Source organism: Microcebus murinus, chromosome 8 (assembly GCF_040939455.1).
Source record: "Microcebus murinus isolate Inina chromosome 8, M.murinus_Inina_mat1.0, whole genome shotgun sequence".
Taxonomy (NCBI): domain Eukaryota; kingdom Metazoa; phylum Chordata; class Mammalia; order Primates; family Cheirogaleidae; genus Microcebus; species Microcebus murinus.
The window spans coordinates 98,609,107-98,626,490 of NC_134111.1; the positions used below are offsets into that span (position 1 = coordinate 98,609,107).

At 41.2% G+C, this 17,384-nt stretch overlaps 1 protein-coding gene across 8 annotated transcripts in view; it reads left to right on the forward strand.

Annotated features, from left to right (window-relative positions):
• Positions 1-12,817, forward strand: part of SP100 (SP100 nuclear antigen) — an 87,713-nt gene extending 74,896 nt beyond the window's left edge. For 4 of the 8 annotated variants that reach the window (XM_012749439.3, XM_076006019.1, XM_076006020.1 and 1 more), the window contains 7 exons: positions 233-271; positions 5,379-5,423; positions 8,268-8,383; positions 9,664-9,784; positions 10,085-10,156; positions 10,679-10,822; positions 12,185-12,814. In XM_012749439.3, the coding sequence (XP_012604893.2) occupies positions 233-271; positions 5,379-5,423; positions 8,268-8,383; positions 9,664-9,784; positions 10,085-10,156; positions 10,679-10,822; positions 12,185-12,313 (666 nt within the window). In that variant the 3' untranslated portion in view covers positions 12,314-12,814. Of the gene's footprint in view, positions 1-232; positions 272-5,378; positions 5,424-8,267; positions 8,384-9,663; positions 9,785-10,084; positions 10,157-10,678; positions 10,823-12,184 lie in introns of all 8 variants that reach the window. The other 4 variants (XM_012749441.3, XM_012749443.3, XM_076006022.1 and 1 more) reach the window with 3 other exon arrangements.
• The last annotated feature ends 4,567 nt before the right edge of the window (positions 12,818-17,384 follow it).

Sequence of the window (17,384 nt, forward strand, 5' to 3'; positions counted from 1 at the left end):
GAGGTGTGATATGTTCACTGTACTGATTGTAGATATCATGAGGCCAGAGGAAGGAGTCTAAACATTCCTTTAATCACTGGGTAATCATGGAAAATAATTTCCATGAAGATACTTTGAATTTGAGTTGACAGTGGGACATCCACGTTGAAATATCTGGAAGGCAGTCAGAGATATCAAGTCAACAAAACTAAAACAAGAATCCATCATATCATTGATGTCTTTTTTCCTTCAGAATGGACATCTACCAAACACACCAAGAACAAGAAAAAAGGTGATTATCATGTGTCTTTCTGCTGATGTCTCATCTGTCATATTGTTTTGTTTCAACATATCAAGGGGGTACAAATACTTTTGTTACATGTGTGCTATTGTAATGCTTGAGTCAGGGCTATAAATGTGCCCATCACCCGAATAGTGTTCACTGTACCTGTTAGGTAGGTTTTTGCCCCTCTCCTCTTCCTGCATTCTCCCTGATTGATTTCCAATGATTTTTACTTCCTTCTGTGTACATATGTGCCTATCTATTAGTTCCAATTTATTAGAGAGTATATGTGGTGTTTGTTTTTCCATTTTTGAGATACTTAGGATAATGGTCTCCAATTCCTTCCAAATTGCTGTGATAGGCATTAATTAATCCTCTTTTTATGGCTGAATAGTACTCCATGATATAAATATACCACATTTTGTTAATCCACTCATAAACTGCTGGGCCCTTAAATTGATTCCAGATTTTTGCTATTGTGAATTGTGCTGCAATAAACATTCATTGTCTTTTTGATAACATGACTTCTATTCCTTTGGGTAGATACCCAGTAGTGGGATTGCTGGGTTGAATGGTAAGTCTACTTTTAGTTCTTTGATAAATCCCCACACTGTTTTCCATAGAGGTTGTACTAATTTGCAGTCCCACCAACAGTGTATAAGCATTACTTTCTCTCTGCATCCATGCCAGCATTCATTCTTTTTGGACTTTTAATAAAAGGTATTCTAACAGGAGTCAGGTGATATCTCACTGTGGTTTTAATTTGCATTTCCCTGATGATTAGTGACATTGAGCATTTTTTCATGTTTACTGGACATTCATCTATCTTCTTTTGATAACTTTCTGTTCATATATTTTGCCTACATTTTAATGGGGTTGTTGGTTTTTCCTTGCTGATTTGAGTTCTTTGTAGATTCTGGATATTAGCCTTTTATTGGATATGTAGTTTGTGAATATTTTCTCATGTTGTGGAGGTCGCCTATTTGCTTTGTTGATTATTTCCTTACCTGTACAGAAGATTTTAAAATTTAATCGAGTCCAATTTATTTATTTTTGTTGTTGCTATAATTGCCATTGAGGTCTTAGTCATAAATTCTTTACCTAGGCTGATATCTAGAAGAGTTTTCTGTACCTTGTCTTCTAGAATTCTTATGGATTCATGCCTTATATTTAAGTCTTTTATCCATCTTAAATTAATTTCTGAGGGTGTTGAGAGATAGGGGTCCTGTTCCAATCTTCTGCATGGGGCTATTCAATTTCCCCAGCACTATTTATTGAATAGGGCTTCTTTTCCCCAGTGTATGTTGTTGACTGCTTTGTCAAAGATCAGTTGGCTGTAGATAGATGGTTTTATTTCTGAGTTCTCTATTGTGTTCCATTGGTCTGTATTTCTATTTTTGCACCAATACAATGCTGCTTTGGTTACTGTGGCCTTGTAGAGTTTAAAGTCTGGTAATAGGATGCCTCCAGATATGTTCTGTTTGCTTAAGGTTGCTTTCACTATTTGGGCTCTTTTCTGGTTTTAAACAAGACATAGAATTATTTTTATAGATGTGTGAAATATGACATTGGTATTTTAATGGGGATTGCATTGAATCTATAAATTACTTTGGGTAATTTGGACATTTTTAACAATGTTGATTCTACTGATTAATGAGCATGGCATGCTTTTCCATTTGTGTATGTCATCTGCAATTCCTTTCCTCAGTGTTTTGTAGTTCTCCTTGTAGACATCTTTCATCTTGTTGGTTAAGTATATTCCTAGGTATTTTATTTGCTTTGTAGCTATTGTGAATGGTATTGAGACTTTGATTTGACTCTCAGCTTTACTGTCATTAGTATATAGAAAAGCTACTAATTTGTGGTCTGGCGTGGTGGCTCACACCTGTAATCCTAGCACTCTGTGAGGCTGAGGCAGGAGGATCGTTCAAGGTCAGGAGTTTGAGAGCATCCTAAGCAAGAGCTAGACCCTGTCTCTACTAAAAATAGAAAGAAATTAGCTGGACAACTAAAAATATATAGAAACAATTAGCTGGGCATGGAGGTGCATGCCTGTAGTCCTAGCTACTTGGGAGGCTGAGGCAGAAGAATTGCTTGAGCCCAGGAGTTTGAGGTTGCTGTGAGCTAGGCTGATGCCATGGCACTCTAGCCAAGTCAACAGAGTGAGACTCTGTCTCAAAAAAAAAAAAAAGAATTATGAGCTTTAGCTTTTTTGGGTGATTTTATACTGGTGGGTATCAGTAGTGCTGATTTATATAGAGTGTCATTCTGATTATTTTCTCCAGGGAAGGTCTAGTCATGACAAATGCTCTCAGTATTTGCTTGTCTTCAAAAGATTTAATCTCTCCATCAATTGTGAAACTTAATTTTGCAGAATACAAAATTTTAGGCTGGCATTTGTTTTGTTTAAGAAGATTGACGATAAGGCCCCATTACCTTCTTGCTTGTAAGATTTCTGCTGAGAAGTTTGTAGCTAGCCTGATGAGTTTTCCTTTTGTCAGTTATTTGTTGCTTTTGTCTTGCTGCTTTTAGAATTTTCTCCTTCTTTTCAACTTTGGCCAGGTTGATTACTATGTGTCAGAGATGTTACATTTGCTATGAATCCTCCTGGTGTTCAATGACCATCTTGTATCTGGATGTCTGGATCTCTGTCAATTACCAGGGAAGTTTTTTGCTCAATAATTCCCTTGAAAACAAAATAATTGCCTTGAATAGATTGTCCATGATTTTAGCTGTTTCTTCTCCCTCAGGGATACCTATGTTTCATATGTTATTTCACTTCACATAGTTCCATGTCTCTCTGAGTCATTGCTTCAACCTTTTTCATTCTCTTCTTTGCCCTTTATGTGACCGGATTAGCTTGAAAACCTTTTCTTAAAGCTCTGAGATTCGTTTTTACCCTTGGTTTAGTCTGTTGCTGAATCTTTCTTCTGTGTTTTGAAATACTCTAAATGACTTTCATTTCTTTATGGTCTATTATATTCTTTCTTAGGTTGTCTAGCTCTTTAGAAACTTTTTCATTGATTTTTTGAAATATTTTTTGGCTTCTTTTTATTGGTTTTCTACTTTCTCATTCATTCTGTTCATCTTATTTTCCATCCAGATTCTTAATTTCATTTCTGTCATTTCAGCAATTTCTTTGTGGTTGATTTTGCTACCATAGCTCCATTGTGATCCCTTGAGGGTGTTAAACTCATTTTTTTTTTTTTAATGTAACCAGGGTTCTTTTGATGGTTTCTGCTTATCTGATACCTCTAAGGCTAATAGGTTTGCAGGGTATCTGTTTTTTGCTGGGAGCTCTTCTGCTTAATTAGAACAAGGGGAGATCCCTAGATGGTACTTTTTCCTACTGTGGAATGTTGGCACAGCAGGGAGTGGCATGTGCATTAAAAGCCTATAATTAAGCTGTTCTTATTTGTCCTGTTCACCAGTGATTGTCACTGTTCAAGCCTGGGTTGGCCTTTGTAGTGGGTGTTGAGTTGTTCTCCAGATAGTTGTATGAAGTTTCAGTTAGGAGCTGGGTGAGATCCTCTCCATCAAGGCTTACATTGTGAGAATTGCTCTGCCTTGGGTCTCCCCACAGATGTGACAGTGACAGCTGGGTGAGGCTTTCATGGCATTGGTCATGGGCTCCTGGGCTGTGGACATTTGTTCAAACCGGATCTTGGTATAATGATGGCTTGTGGTTGGGAGATCTCTAGTGGGACATTGGACGTTGGAGCAGTTACACCAGCACTGCAACAGTGGTGGACACTTAGGGGTGGGGTCTTGCGGTCCAGGTGCAGTCCTAGTATCTCAGGGCCTGACAGCAGTTCTGGAGGCATGTGGGCAGAGTCTCAGGCTCTATCTTGAGAGCCTCAGAGCTGGACCTGTGAGGAGCCAGAAGCTGAGCTTCTGTGTAGGGCCTCAGAGCCAGAAGTAGGGCCATGAGGCCAGTGAGTTTTTCTGACCTCGAGGGTGGAGGCAGGGCTCAGCAGACAGCAGGCCATTCCACGGGCTTGGGGACTAAAGATGCCAAGTCAAGTGGATGGGTGTCAGTTCTAGTGGCCCAGGGACTGAGGAGTTCTCCCTGCCTGTCCAGGTCTGACTGAAACTGTCACCCAAAGCTTCCCAGATTGGAGCTTGTAGTGTCCCAGTCAACTCCTCCACTCAGATCCCACTGTACTGGTGGGGAGAGGTGCTTGGTTTCCAGTCATAGTGTATGGCTCAGAAGATCCTCCACTTAAGCCGCACCTACCCCAGCCCAGTAGGGGTGATGCGAAGGCTACTGCTACAAAGCTGAGTCCTGTGCCAATGTGACTCCATGAACCTGAGAGCAAAGGATGGCATCAGCTGCAGAAACCTGGGATTGGCTGCCACCAGATCCTTGCTGCATCTGTTGTCCAGTGCAATGACTCTGCTCAGAGATGAGTTCTCAGACCCATTCCCTTTGCAGCTTCTCTGGTGGGATGATGCTTTCTAATTTTACAGCAAAATGACTGAGGGCCCCTCAATGTGGAGGACCAATAGAGTTTCTCTAGCTCAGTCTGTCTGCCTGGATTCACAAAGTCCCACCTTAGGTCTGAGAGCCAGGGAACAGAACTTGCTTGGGCCACAGTGTCACTGACACAGAATTTAGTGCTTTTTAATTCACTAGTTAGATATATTGGCCCACAAAGCAGATATGAAACAAAGAGGGGGCTGTGGCATGAATCCCTTAAAAATGAAGAAATTTACTCAAAGGTGTGCTTAATGAAAAAATCACATTCAGGCTGGGTGTGGTGGCTCACACGTGTAATGCTAGCTCTCTGGGAGGCCGAGGTGGGTGGATTGCTTGAGGTCAGGAGTTCGAAATTACCCTGAGCAAGAGCGAGACCCGTCTCTACTATAAATAGAAAGAAATTAATTTGCCAACTAATAGATATAGAAAAAAAATTAGCCAGGCATGGTGGCACATGCCTGTAGTCCCAGCTACTTGGGAGGCTGAGGCAGGAGGATTGCTTGAGCCCAGGAGTTTGAGGTTGCTGTGAGCTAGGCTGTTGCCACGGCACTCACTCTAGCCTGGGCAACAAAGTGAGACTCTGTCTCAAAAAAAAATCACATTCAGTATTGTCATTCAATCTCTCTCTCATTTCAGCAGAGAATACTGAAGTCTCACAACAATACCTTACGTGACCCTTGTGTAAGTATCAATTCCCAACTATGACCCCAGAGTAGTCCAGGCCTTTCTCCAGGCACATGATCTGTGTCATTTCTGCTTTTCTCTGAAGCATGCTCACTCTCAGTTGGAGCATGTCACTGTGCGTGATGAGCAAAGCATAGCAAGTGGATCACCTAAGCCAGAAGGATGGGTCTGGGGTTGGTGTCTCAGTAGAAAGCATCCTTTCCATTTGTTTCCATGGAAACCTTCCCATTGTCTCATTTCCCCTAGATAATGAGAATTGGAGGCTGAGCTCTAGACCACTGTGGTCTCTAGAGGTGAAGTGTGAAGTGATAATGGGCAGAGCTGGCCTGCTAACCAGGGGCAGGAGCAAATGTGAGAGGACAGCAGCATTTTCAAGAAGTCAATGGGGATGGGAAGGAAAATCCCAAAGATCCACTCAAAGGTGCAGACTCAAGACTTAAGCATCAGTCAGAAGGAACAGGCCAGGCCATGCTGGAGAGTTCAAGGTGTGGGCCCTGTCATTAGTCCTGCAAAGAAATACACGTGGGTCCTTCATGGAACTCCTGTGGCCAGTCTCAAGGGAGCCATTGGGTGCTGAGCTGGTTAGGACTGAAACCATCACCACTTAGGAAACCTTGAGTCATTTTTACTCCAACTGCTTGACTGGTGCTTGATCATGTACAAACCTTGTGATCCCATGGATCCCTTCCTTTTTCTGCTTGTCAAAAATCAAAGATAACTCCACTTTCTAGACAAAATCATACTTTCATCCCTTTCATTGCCATAATATGGACATTTTAGGCAGAGTCATCTTTTTGCACAACTTCAGGAGGTGCTTCTTGCTATAAGAAGGTGACACCATTCGACTAATACAGGACACCAACTGAGAGAAGATAGAAAAGGGGTTTCCATACCCTCATGTTTTCCAGTAAATGCACTTCCCTAGCTAGATCTGGACCCATTCACACTGCTTTTGTTCCTCTGTATGAGATCTATGAGCTAGACCCCTTCAGTAGTCAAACAGCTCTCATCTCTGGGGTCTGCATTGAAGGCTACTTCTCACAGCCTACAGCCACACTCTCTGTGACAAGGGAAAGGCAACTCTTCCAGCAAGGATGTCTGTCCTTACCTCTTCTCATCATCTTTCTTGTGAAAAACTTCTAGGCTGATATTCTCTCTAGTTATGACCTCCCAGGCCTCGCTCAGGAGAAATCCCTTTAGCAAGGATTTCTTGACTGTACATTGCATTCAACTGAGGATCCCACCCTAAAGACTCTTATCTTATTGGTCTGAGGTGCCATCTGAGAATCGGTGTTTTCAAAGCTTCCTTGGTGGTTTTTAAGCACAGTCCACATTGTCAATCACTGTGGACTGGTGCCATTCAATCTACAGGGTCCATCAGAAAGACCTGGAGGGCTTGGTAGTCCATAGCTGCCTGGGCCCCACCCCAGGCCCCCGACTTAGTGCGGAGTGTTCCTGGAAGGAAGGGGAGCTTATGGTGCTCCCTGTCACCTGCCTGCTGCCTCACCACCCACCAGAGTCCCAACCACCCTTTCCCGGTGGGCCAGTCCCCACGTTCATGCATCACTTGGTACTTAGATTGTCACAGGAGGATGTGAGTGCCTCCTACCAGCCTGTGGTGTAGACAGAATAGTTCATTTAGGTGCAGAGCTGCTGCCCATTAAACAAAATGTTTCCCCACCACACAGCTCCCCTCAAACTGCTCTCTTTCTGTGCAGGAGCCAGTGCCTGTCCTTCTGGACATTTCCCCAGCAAGACAAATGGCCCTAATACATAGAAGGTGTAGTGTGTAAAGGTCCTCATGTTATAGCTACAGATTACCATAAAAAAGGAAGGGGGATGTGACTTTGCTTGTCCACCTGTGAGCTCTTTCCTTGAACAATTCTTATTTGGGCCTGCAGATTCTATTGGTTTGATACCTGTCAGGTACTCCACAATACTTACATACAAATACAGATGAATTTTTAATTTCACTATATGAGATTAAATCTGGCTAAAGGTCATACATATAGAGACTGGTAAGAAAACAAGTATCAGTACATTTTCTAGGCCCCTCCATCTTTCTTATATAGAACCTCGTTACCAGCTCTTTTATGGGCCCACAAAATGAGAATAGAGCCTCAATCTTCAGCCCTGGTAGGTTGATGTTACCACCCTCCTTTGCTGTCAGATATGGCACCTCCACCCATTACGTGTCAGGTTAGCTAAGGCAGGTTAGCTGGGGCAGGGGGGACCTTCCCTTGAGACTCCCAGAGCTGAAGAGCTCTGTGCTCCCTAGTCATCTGCACCCATGGTACTTCCACCCCCGAAACGCTGCCACAGAGTCCCAGAGCCCTCTAGGCACAGAACCCACAGACCAGGAACTCCTCCACTGGCTCTTTCTTCAACTCGTGGGGAGGTAATGGCAGGAATACAGGATTCAGTGATAGCTCAGAACTTATTCCATCCTATTAAATTCTCAGTAAACCACTCTTTGGTGAGTTAATTTACATAATGTAATGTAGACAGCTAGAAAAGACACTGTATTCCTGGGCCAGGTTTTGCTAGCCAAATAAGAAATTTCCCAGATTACCTTTAATTCATTCTTTTTGTTGGTGCTAGCCATTCTTTGTCAAAGTCTCTATTTTCATAAAGAAAACTTTTCTGGTTTAACACACGGCCACTATCTCCTCAACTTTGCAGATCAGAATGCCTTCTTCTGAAATCCCCACTCAATGCTTTTCTTTCATATGTTGAAGAGAGAAATTTTTAAGGGTCACCTTGGTAGATGAAAAGGTCACATGTTCCAGAGTCCCAGGGTCTCGCTGATCCCAGTGCTGTCTACATCATCTCCCTTCCTAGCCAGAAAACTCGAATATTTGTGTGGTGTGCAAAACATGGGGAAAGCTGTTCTGCTGTGACACCTGTCCAAGATCCTTTCATGAGAACTGCCACATCCCACCTGTGGAGACTGAGAGGTAAGACACACACCCAGCCCTCAGCTCTTCCTTCAAGGTGTAATAGCAAGAGGTGTCACCACCACCTCCCCTAGGTGGTTCCCAGCCCTGCACTCTGATGGGGTGAGGCCAGCATACACTGGGTGCTGGTTTAAAGCACATGCCCTGCTGTGGGAACATCACAAAGTTGATAAAGCTGGTGATAAAATCAACCTTCAGCAGACCAACCCAGTGGTCTATCGAGGCAACTGACTCTGGTCCACAGCGCACACGAGAAGAATGTGAATGTGAAGTCCGGGGTAGGAGTGCCCGCTGCACGTCATATGCTGTGTGTTTGGGTGGAGGTGATGATGTGCAGGATGCCAAAGAGATTGGAAAGGTATGTGGGTGGTGTTATGGGCAGAATTGCTGTGGTCAGGAGGATGATCTCTACTGGGAATGTGTCTGTCCCTCTGAGAACAGAGCATTGTCCTTCCATAATGGAAGAGGCAAATTGTGATCCACCTGCTCCCAGGATCTGAGTAAACCTCTGCTTTTGGCCAGCTGGGCAATCTGCAGAGGCCGAACACAGATCAGCTTTTTAGTTGAGCGCATTTATAGCTACCCATGTCTATACCATGAGCACTCTGCAAGGGCTCCTTGAGCTAGCACTGGGTGGCCAAGGAGACGCTGATATCACTAGGATAGGTGTTGTGTTCACCTGATTATTGAGAGCCTCTCAGCACAGAGAACTTGGTAGATAATGTTGGAAATGAATTTGGGGCAAATGGAAGATATCTGACATCCTGTCAGTAGATTTCCTTTTCAAGTTTTTGTAGCACAGAATCTAGGTATAGATATGGCAGTGCCAGAGGAGAGGATGCCTATAGCTGTGCCCTGTGCCTTCTCAGCAAAGTTGAGAGACAAGAGCTGGTCTCCTGATTTTTACTATGGTCTGGTTGACTCATTGAAGCCCAAGATATCAGTGCTTAAGGTATCAATTTCCAAAACTCTGGCAAGCAGGGCTCATTGTTAAGCTCCCAGTGGCTCAGATGGGGCCCCCAAATTTTGAGGTGAATGAGAGTCCATCACTTGCTGGGGCACATTACTCCACAGACTGTCACCCCTGCCACCACTACTGAGGGATGGACATGCCTTTGGCTGTCAAGCAAAATGGTGCTCTAGTACTGAGGACTCCAGGAGAGAAGTTGGATACAAGGTGGAAACCACCAGTCATTTTGGAGGAGTGGACTTTAGTAATCATAGGAACGGTGGCTGAGAAATACAATCTGTCCATGCTCCCTTTATGCCCAACCTCTCAGGGACCCATGGAGTTGCATCTTCTGCAAGATAAAGGTTATCCAGGGAAGGTGCCCAGAAAGCCAACCACGTCGCCAGGAATCTGAGGTTCTGAGGATGCAGATGTTGCCCGAGGAACAGTTGGTGAGTTGAAATATGAACCTGAAGCCTCCTCACTTCTGATCCCCTGAGAGAGGCACAGTCTCACAGAGGGTTTGAGGAATGGAGCCCAGAGGCAAACTGCTGGCCTAAAGTGTTCTTTGATCAATGACCTAACACTAAAATTTGTATTCCAAAGAAAATTCCCAATCTAAAGAAAATCCTTAGTACATGTTCTTTTTTAAAGAGTCCCCAGGTTTGGAGTCCCATGTTCTCTCTGGGCATGTGTGTGAGCTCTTTCTCCCCAAGGTGCATTTCACTCAGAATCTCCTCCATCTTTTGCAGAAATGTGAGTTTCTTCTCTTGAAGGTGTATTGTGATTCAAAAAGCCTCTTTTTTGCCTCAAAACCATATTATGTAAGTAACAGAAAAAAAAAAAAAAAACGTTAAAACTTTGTGAAATCTGTGATCTGAATGCCATGGTCCAACTGGCCATTATGTTTGCCCTGTTGATGGGTTTTTAGGTTGGGCGGCCACAACAAATTCCCATAGACTGGGTGGCTTGAAGAGCAGAAATTTGTTTCTCACAGTTCTGGGGGCTGGACATCTAAGACACCAGGGTGTCACCATGGGCAGGCCCTGGAGAGGGCCGTTGTCCATGTTGCAGGGGCTGCCTGCTCGCTGTGTTCCCACGTGGCTGACAGTTAGGGAGAGAGCTCTCTGGCATCTCTTTTATAAGGGTCCTACTCCTATTCATCACAACTCCACGCTCAGAACCTAATTGCCTCCCCAAATCCCAACCTCCTAATACCATCACACTGGGAGTTGGGATTTCACTATAAGAACAGGGGCACCAACCTTCAGTCCCTAGTAAGGGGAGTCTGCCAAAGGCAGACTTGAAAGCAGGCTGACAGCCTTATTGGGCCCTTTTCTCAACAGAGTAGAGAAGGGTCTGGAGGCCCACAGAGGTCCATGTGGTTGGACAAAGTCAAGAAAACACTGACTGAGAAGATGTACCTTCAAGTGAAGGAGTTTGTGGGGGACGTGCGCCTCATCTTTCAGAACCACAAGGTATTTTATAGGGTAAGTGTCTCTTCCTACTTCCCATATTCCTTCAATTAAGTCACTTTGAAGTCACTTTACCTTTCATCTTCTTGTATCAGGGAAACGTTACAATCGCCCTCCTCACGTGGCCAGCCCACACGAGCACAAATACTGGAGGTGCTCTAAAAACCTTGTGGTGCATGTGAGAAAAATGACAACAAGCCAGAAGGTGTTGTCAGGCTTAAATAATAACATTCATAAAACATGATTAAGCACAGAGTTTATTGAAGCCCAAAGCTGGGAACAGCCATCTGGTAAACACGAGCTCCAAAGAAATACAGTCAGTGCTCCAAAGTCAAAGGTTAAGGTCTTTGTTATATAGAACACAAACAAAGAAATTTAGTAGGATTATAGCATTTTCTACACAAGGCTGGTTTAGGAATTACACCAATTTAATTAGTTACAATTTGTTTTCATTTCCTTTCTTATCTAGGAGTGTATTTAATATTCTATCTTAGACAACAGGATAGTCATGAAACCTTTGTGTGAGAGAAGTTAAGGGAAGCAAACTTATAATGGAGATGAATAGTGAATAGGGAAGGAATCTTCTCTGGTGCCCTTTTGCCATTTGCAACATTTTACAAAACAATGCAGGTAAGAAGGCCAATCTGTGACCAGAGAAACAAAGGTTACAGCTGCCTGGGTATGGGACTCAGATGCCATACTCACATTCCCTTAAGGCTCGAAATATTTTAAAGTTCCAACAGCTTAGATATTAAATTACTTATTTTCACAGTGTCATTGCAAACATGACCCTAGGACTTCAGACTCTATTCACTTGCAGCTATTTGATTTTTGCCTCCAGAGAGCAGTAGGCTGCATGCTTACTCATTTTCACAGAAAATAGAAGTGCATTTTAAACTGATATTTCTCTTCTCTAATGAAGATACCAAATCGAATTTCTTAAATTTCAATATCTTGGATTTATTTACATCTGAATTTCCAAGTGCTCTATCAAAAAGGTGAGAAAGATTGCCTCAAGGGGTAAGACTGGAGGAAGAAGGAAGGGACCATTAATTTTCCCCAGACATTTCTGTACTGTCATATTGTAACCAAAGAAAAGTGCTACATTAAAAAATAATGTAACTAGAATTTTTTAAAATTCAATCAATAAGTTTCTGATTAGGAATTATATTGCAATATAGTACTATTTTTGCTTCTCCTTCCTCCCGATAAAGAGAAATAATCAAATTTTCAGAGAACGTAAGCTCCTCTTAACTGGATTAATTTCCCACTTAACGTTTGAGGATAGCCTAAATTGAAGCGCCAGATTATGTGAAATATTGGGAGTCTAAGCTCATTGAACAATGGCTATAATTGTTTGTGTCTTTGATTTTTCAGGAAAATAAGTTCATCACACTGGGACATCAAGTAGAGAACAACTTTGAGAAGAATTTCAAAAGCATTTTTGCAATTCAGGAAACCAGCAAGAACAATTCTCAACTTGCATCCATTATGATGCTAACTTAGCCCATTTTTATTTCCTCCCTGCAGACCCTGCAGCAGAGAGCTGCACGGTGTGTGTGGGGTCCCCTCACCTCTGCACACTGCTGTGCAAACAGCATATCCTCTACTTTTCCAAACTTATTAAGTTGCCATTCCTGCCCATTTATTTTTATAAAGAGAAAATTGAAATTGTCTTATCAAATTCTCTTATTGAATAATTTGGAGTGAAAGTTATAATTGAAAATATGAACTCTTTCTGTAAATGATCATATTATATCCTTCCGTTTATTCAAATATTTTGTTAGGTTCTTCAGTAATTTTTACTCTTCCTCTCTCCACACAGGACTTTATTTCTTTATTTTCCACTTTGAAGAATTATGTATTTTTGGTTTTTACTGTGAAAGTGATCTTTTCCCCACTAACTAATTATCACTAATTATTGCCTGTTATTTATATTCCTACTGTCATTTATAAATTTTTATCATTGATTACATAATTAAATACTAGATAGCATATTTTGATTGATTGGTTTATTTATTTATTTATTTTGGCCTTTCACCCTGTAGCAACAGGAAGCCTGTGGTGGCGACATAGCATTTGCAACTTTCAATTCATGGAACTGTAATTGGTTCAGCTGATGGAGGTATTCCTTGCTTGAGCACTAAAACCTCTGACAATTCTTGGATCTGTTAGGGATCAGCTCTGCCAGGGCATCTGAGGAACTTACATGTATAGGGGAAGAAAAAATAATATTTCCTCTACCCGTCTAACTTCTTATATGGGGCCCTTGTAACAAAAGACAGACTAATAGGAGAAAAACAAACAGAAGTTTATTAGAGAGTTTGTATACACACACACACCTGGAGATACCCAGGGAAATAGGTAAGTCTAGGAGGTGACTGGAAATTCAGACTTAAAAACCATTTCCAGGTAAAAACAATGAAAGAAGAATGTGGAAAGGTCAGTTAAGAGAGTGACCAGGAAAAGTGTGGCAAACAAGAGTAAGGTTTGTTATGCAGATTTAAGGTGTCTTCTCCATTGGTAGGAGTCTTTTGTGATTTAGAGCAATCCTTCTTTTCCTGGAACAAAGTGGAGATCTCTTTGACAGATTTACATTTTCCTTACAAAGGGTAACTTCTACCCTCATTTTAGAACTTTTTTGTGTCTGCTGTTTCCAAAATAATCCTTTTGCCAAAGGGGCATATTTTGGGGTGGCATAGTCTGGCCTCCCACATGTGTCTGCACAATGACCACATGGGCAAAGCTTAACTGCAGCTGCTGTGATCTAAGTCTTGGCAGAACACCCTGTGGTCCTTGGAGGACATGAGCGGATAGAAGGCCTGAGGGGAGCTGCTTCAAATGTTTCCCCACTTGTCTGCTCATCTTCTGGAAGCTACTGTTGTAGAACCACAAACTCAGGCTTGCGTAACCACTGTGCACCAAATACTCCAACACTGGTGCTTGGAGATAGAGAAAGGTTTAATTGGTTTGGCCAAAACAAGAGGACAGGAGAACAAAGTCCTGCCTTCCCAGATCCAATGTATTCTGGTTATGGGAGACCAAGTTCCGTAAAATAACAGCTGGTTCACAGCACACACTACATCCTTCATGGCAGTACCCCAACCTCTGGTTGGCCCCAAAGTTAAGTCTTCAACGAACAATCTCACCATTCCAATAATGAAACTTTGTTGTTGGAGTGGGTGATTTTGTAGATTAAATAATTTACTGTATGTAAAAGATCTAAAATAATGTCTGAGACACACGAATATATTGTGGCTACACAGAGCAGGAATTCTGTATTTAAAATGTTAACTCAAGCAAGAGGGAGCAATTCTGATTGCCTACCTAGATATTTGATGGACAATGAGATAAATACAGGCTATGAAAAACATTAGCTCTTTCCAAAGAGACTAATGTCTACTTTCCAAGGTAACTATTCACTGGGAAAAGGAAAATCTTTTAAGAAATTATTGAACACTGGCCCTCAGCTATTTCTAGGGTCTAGAAACCATGATAACTTATCTGATATTAACAGAAGAGATTTATGTAAAAAATTCAGGTTTGGTCTCATGGTTCACCCAATCAAAGCTTCTTCTTAATACAATTGATATAATTATTTAGGCATAAGTCATAAATGAATTTGCTCAAAATTCTGTCTCCCTTCATTGAAGTTATGACATAAAGGGGAATAGTCTCCTAAATGGGTAAAAAGTTTAGGGATCATGCCAGAAAATGAGCTTTCTAGGACTATAGTTACCTGGAATAACTGAATAAATTCCATCTCAGATAACCCAATTATTCTATTCATCAAGCTCTCACCTGTATCACATTCTATTTCTAATTCTTTGGCTCTTACATTATATTTTTCATTTAGATTTAGTGTTTAAGTTTGAACTTTTTTTCTTTATTCCTTTTTATTTACTTTGTTGGGTTGAAGGGGTTTCAGTAAAGTGGCCTCATTCTTCCATCATTATTGAGAATTGGTCCTTTTCTAGTCTACCCTTTTTATCTGTGGCATACACAGCATTCACCAAATATCACATATGTCTCCCCAGATGTTTCTAGCCTCTTGCATTTGGCAGGGCCAAGTGATTAATTCTGGCCAAGCAGCTGTGAGCAGAAGGGGCAAGTGTCATTTGCAAGCTGATTCATAGGAGAGTAGTGAGAATTCTCCAAGTGCCAATCCAGTACCACATTGATTGTTGAGGCCTTGTTCTTAGAGCCTAAAGATGGAAACAGCCTGGTGTATATCCACTACCACCCCAGAGGGCCTCCTAGATCCACTGTAGGCTTTGGGTGAGCAACCTAAGGTGTGAAACTATTAGAATTCTAGAGGAAAGCATTGAAAATACTCTTCTAGACATTGGCCTAGGCAAAGAATTTATGAAGAAGACCCCAAAGGCAATCACAGCATCAACAATAATAAATAAATGGGACCTGATCAAACTAAAAAGCTTCTGCATAGCCAAAGAAACTGTCAAGAGAGCAAACAGACAACCCACAGAATGGGAGAAAATTTTCACAAGCTACACATACGATAAAGGGCTGATAACCAATAAATACATGACAAAATTCTCAACATATCTAATCATCAGGGAAATGCAAATCAAAACAACAATGACATATCATTTATGTCCAGTGAGAATGGCCTTTATTAACAAGTCTCAAAACAACAAATATTGGCATGAATGTGGAGAGATAGGAACACTCCTACACTGGTGGTGGGACTGCCAACTAGTTCACCCTCTATGGAAAGCAATATGGACATTCCTTAAAGCAATATAAGTAGATCTACTATTTGATCCAGCAATCCCATTACTGGGCATCTACCCAAAAGAACAAAAGTCACTCTATGAAAAAGACACCTGCATTTGAATGTTTATAGCAACAGAATTGCAAAGATGTGGAAACAACCCAAGTGCCCATCAATACATGAGTGGATTAATAAAATTTTGTATATGTATACCATGAAGTACTATTCAGTTATATGAAACGATGGTGATATAGCATGTCTTGTATTTTCCTGGATAGAGCTGGAACCCATTCTACTAAGTGAAGTGTCCCAAGAATGGAAAAATAAACACCACATGTACTCACCAGCAAATTGGTATTAACTGATCAACACATAAGTGGACATATAGGAATAATATCTATTGGTGTTGGGGGTAGGGAATGGGTATATACATACATAATGAGTGTGATTTGCACCAACTGGGGGATGGACATGCTTAAAGCTCTGACTTGAGGGGGGAGGGGGCAAGAGAAATATAGGTAACCTTAACATTTGTACCCCCATAATATGCTGGAAAAAATTTAAGAGGGGGAAAAAAAAAAAGAAAAAGAAACACACACACAAAATAAAATAAAATAAAAAAACAAAAACAAAAACAAAACAAAACAAGAAAAACAAACCCTGTTTCATCCCTATCAGTAAGGAGTTTACTTTTACATGGGAAAGACAGTGAAACACATTCATTGCCCCAGGGCTGTGTTGGTTAATGTGTTATTTAATAATAAGGATATTTTCTGAGAAATGTGTCATTAGGCAATTATGGCTTTATGCAAATATCATAGAGTATGCTTACACACACCTAGATGGTATAGCCTACTACATATGTAGGCTATATTACTGTATTGAATACTGCAGGCAACTGTAACCCAGTGATAAATATTTGTGTATCTAAATACATGCAAACATTGAAAAGGTAAAAATTTAGAATTATGTGAATATTATGGGCCCATAATCGTATACGTATTCCTTCATTGACTTAAACGTTGTAACCTGGCACATGACAGTATACGTATCGAGAGAGAGAGCGAGGCAGAGACAAGAGATTTATTATCGGAATTGACTCATGCTATACAATGGAGGCCAAGAAGTCCCACCACCTGTCATCCCTAAGCTGGAGAACCAGGAAAGAGGATTGTTGAAGTCTGGAAGCCTGAGAACCAAGGGCCCCTGGTGTAAGTCCCAGAATCCTAAGACCTGAGAACCGGGAGCTCCAAGATCCAGGCATAGGAAAAGATAGATGAGTTAGTTCAAAAACAAAGGGAGAGAATTCACTCTTTAACTCTCTCTTTTTTCTATGTGGGCTCTCAATGGATTGGATGATGCATACTCATATTAAGTGTGGATTTTCTTTACTCAGTCTACTGATTCAAATGCTAATCTCTTTCAGAAACGCCCTCACAGACATGCCCAGAAATACTGTTGTTATGAGCTGAATATCCCTCTGCCCAGTCAAGCTCATAATTTAACCATTATTTAACATAATTTAACATTATTTAACCATTTAACATAATTTATATTTAACATAATTATATTTAACATATTGGTTAAATATAATGGTTAAATTATATTTAACATAATTTAACCATTATTTAACATAATTTAAACATTATTTAACATAATTTAACACATAATTTAACCATTGCAACCACAAAGGGTAATTGAGATTATTCATCCAGTTTTTATATCTAAGCCAGTTCACTGACTCAGAGCCCATTCACTGAAAGACCCTGCATGCCACAATAAGTATATAGAACAAAGAACACTTCAACCTACCCCAAAGGAGCCTACAGCCTCTCATCAGAA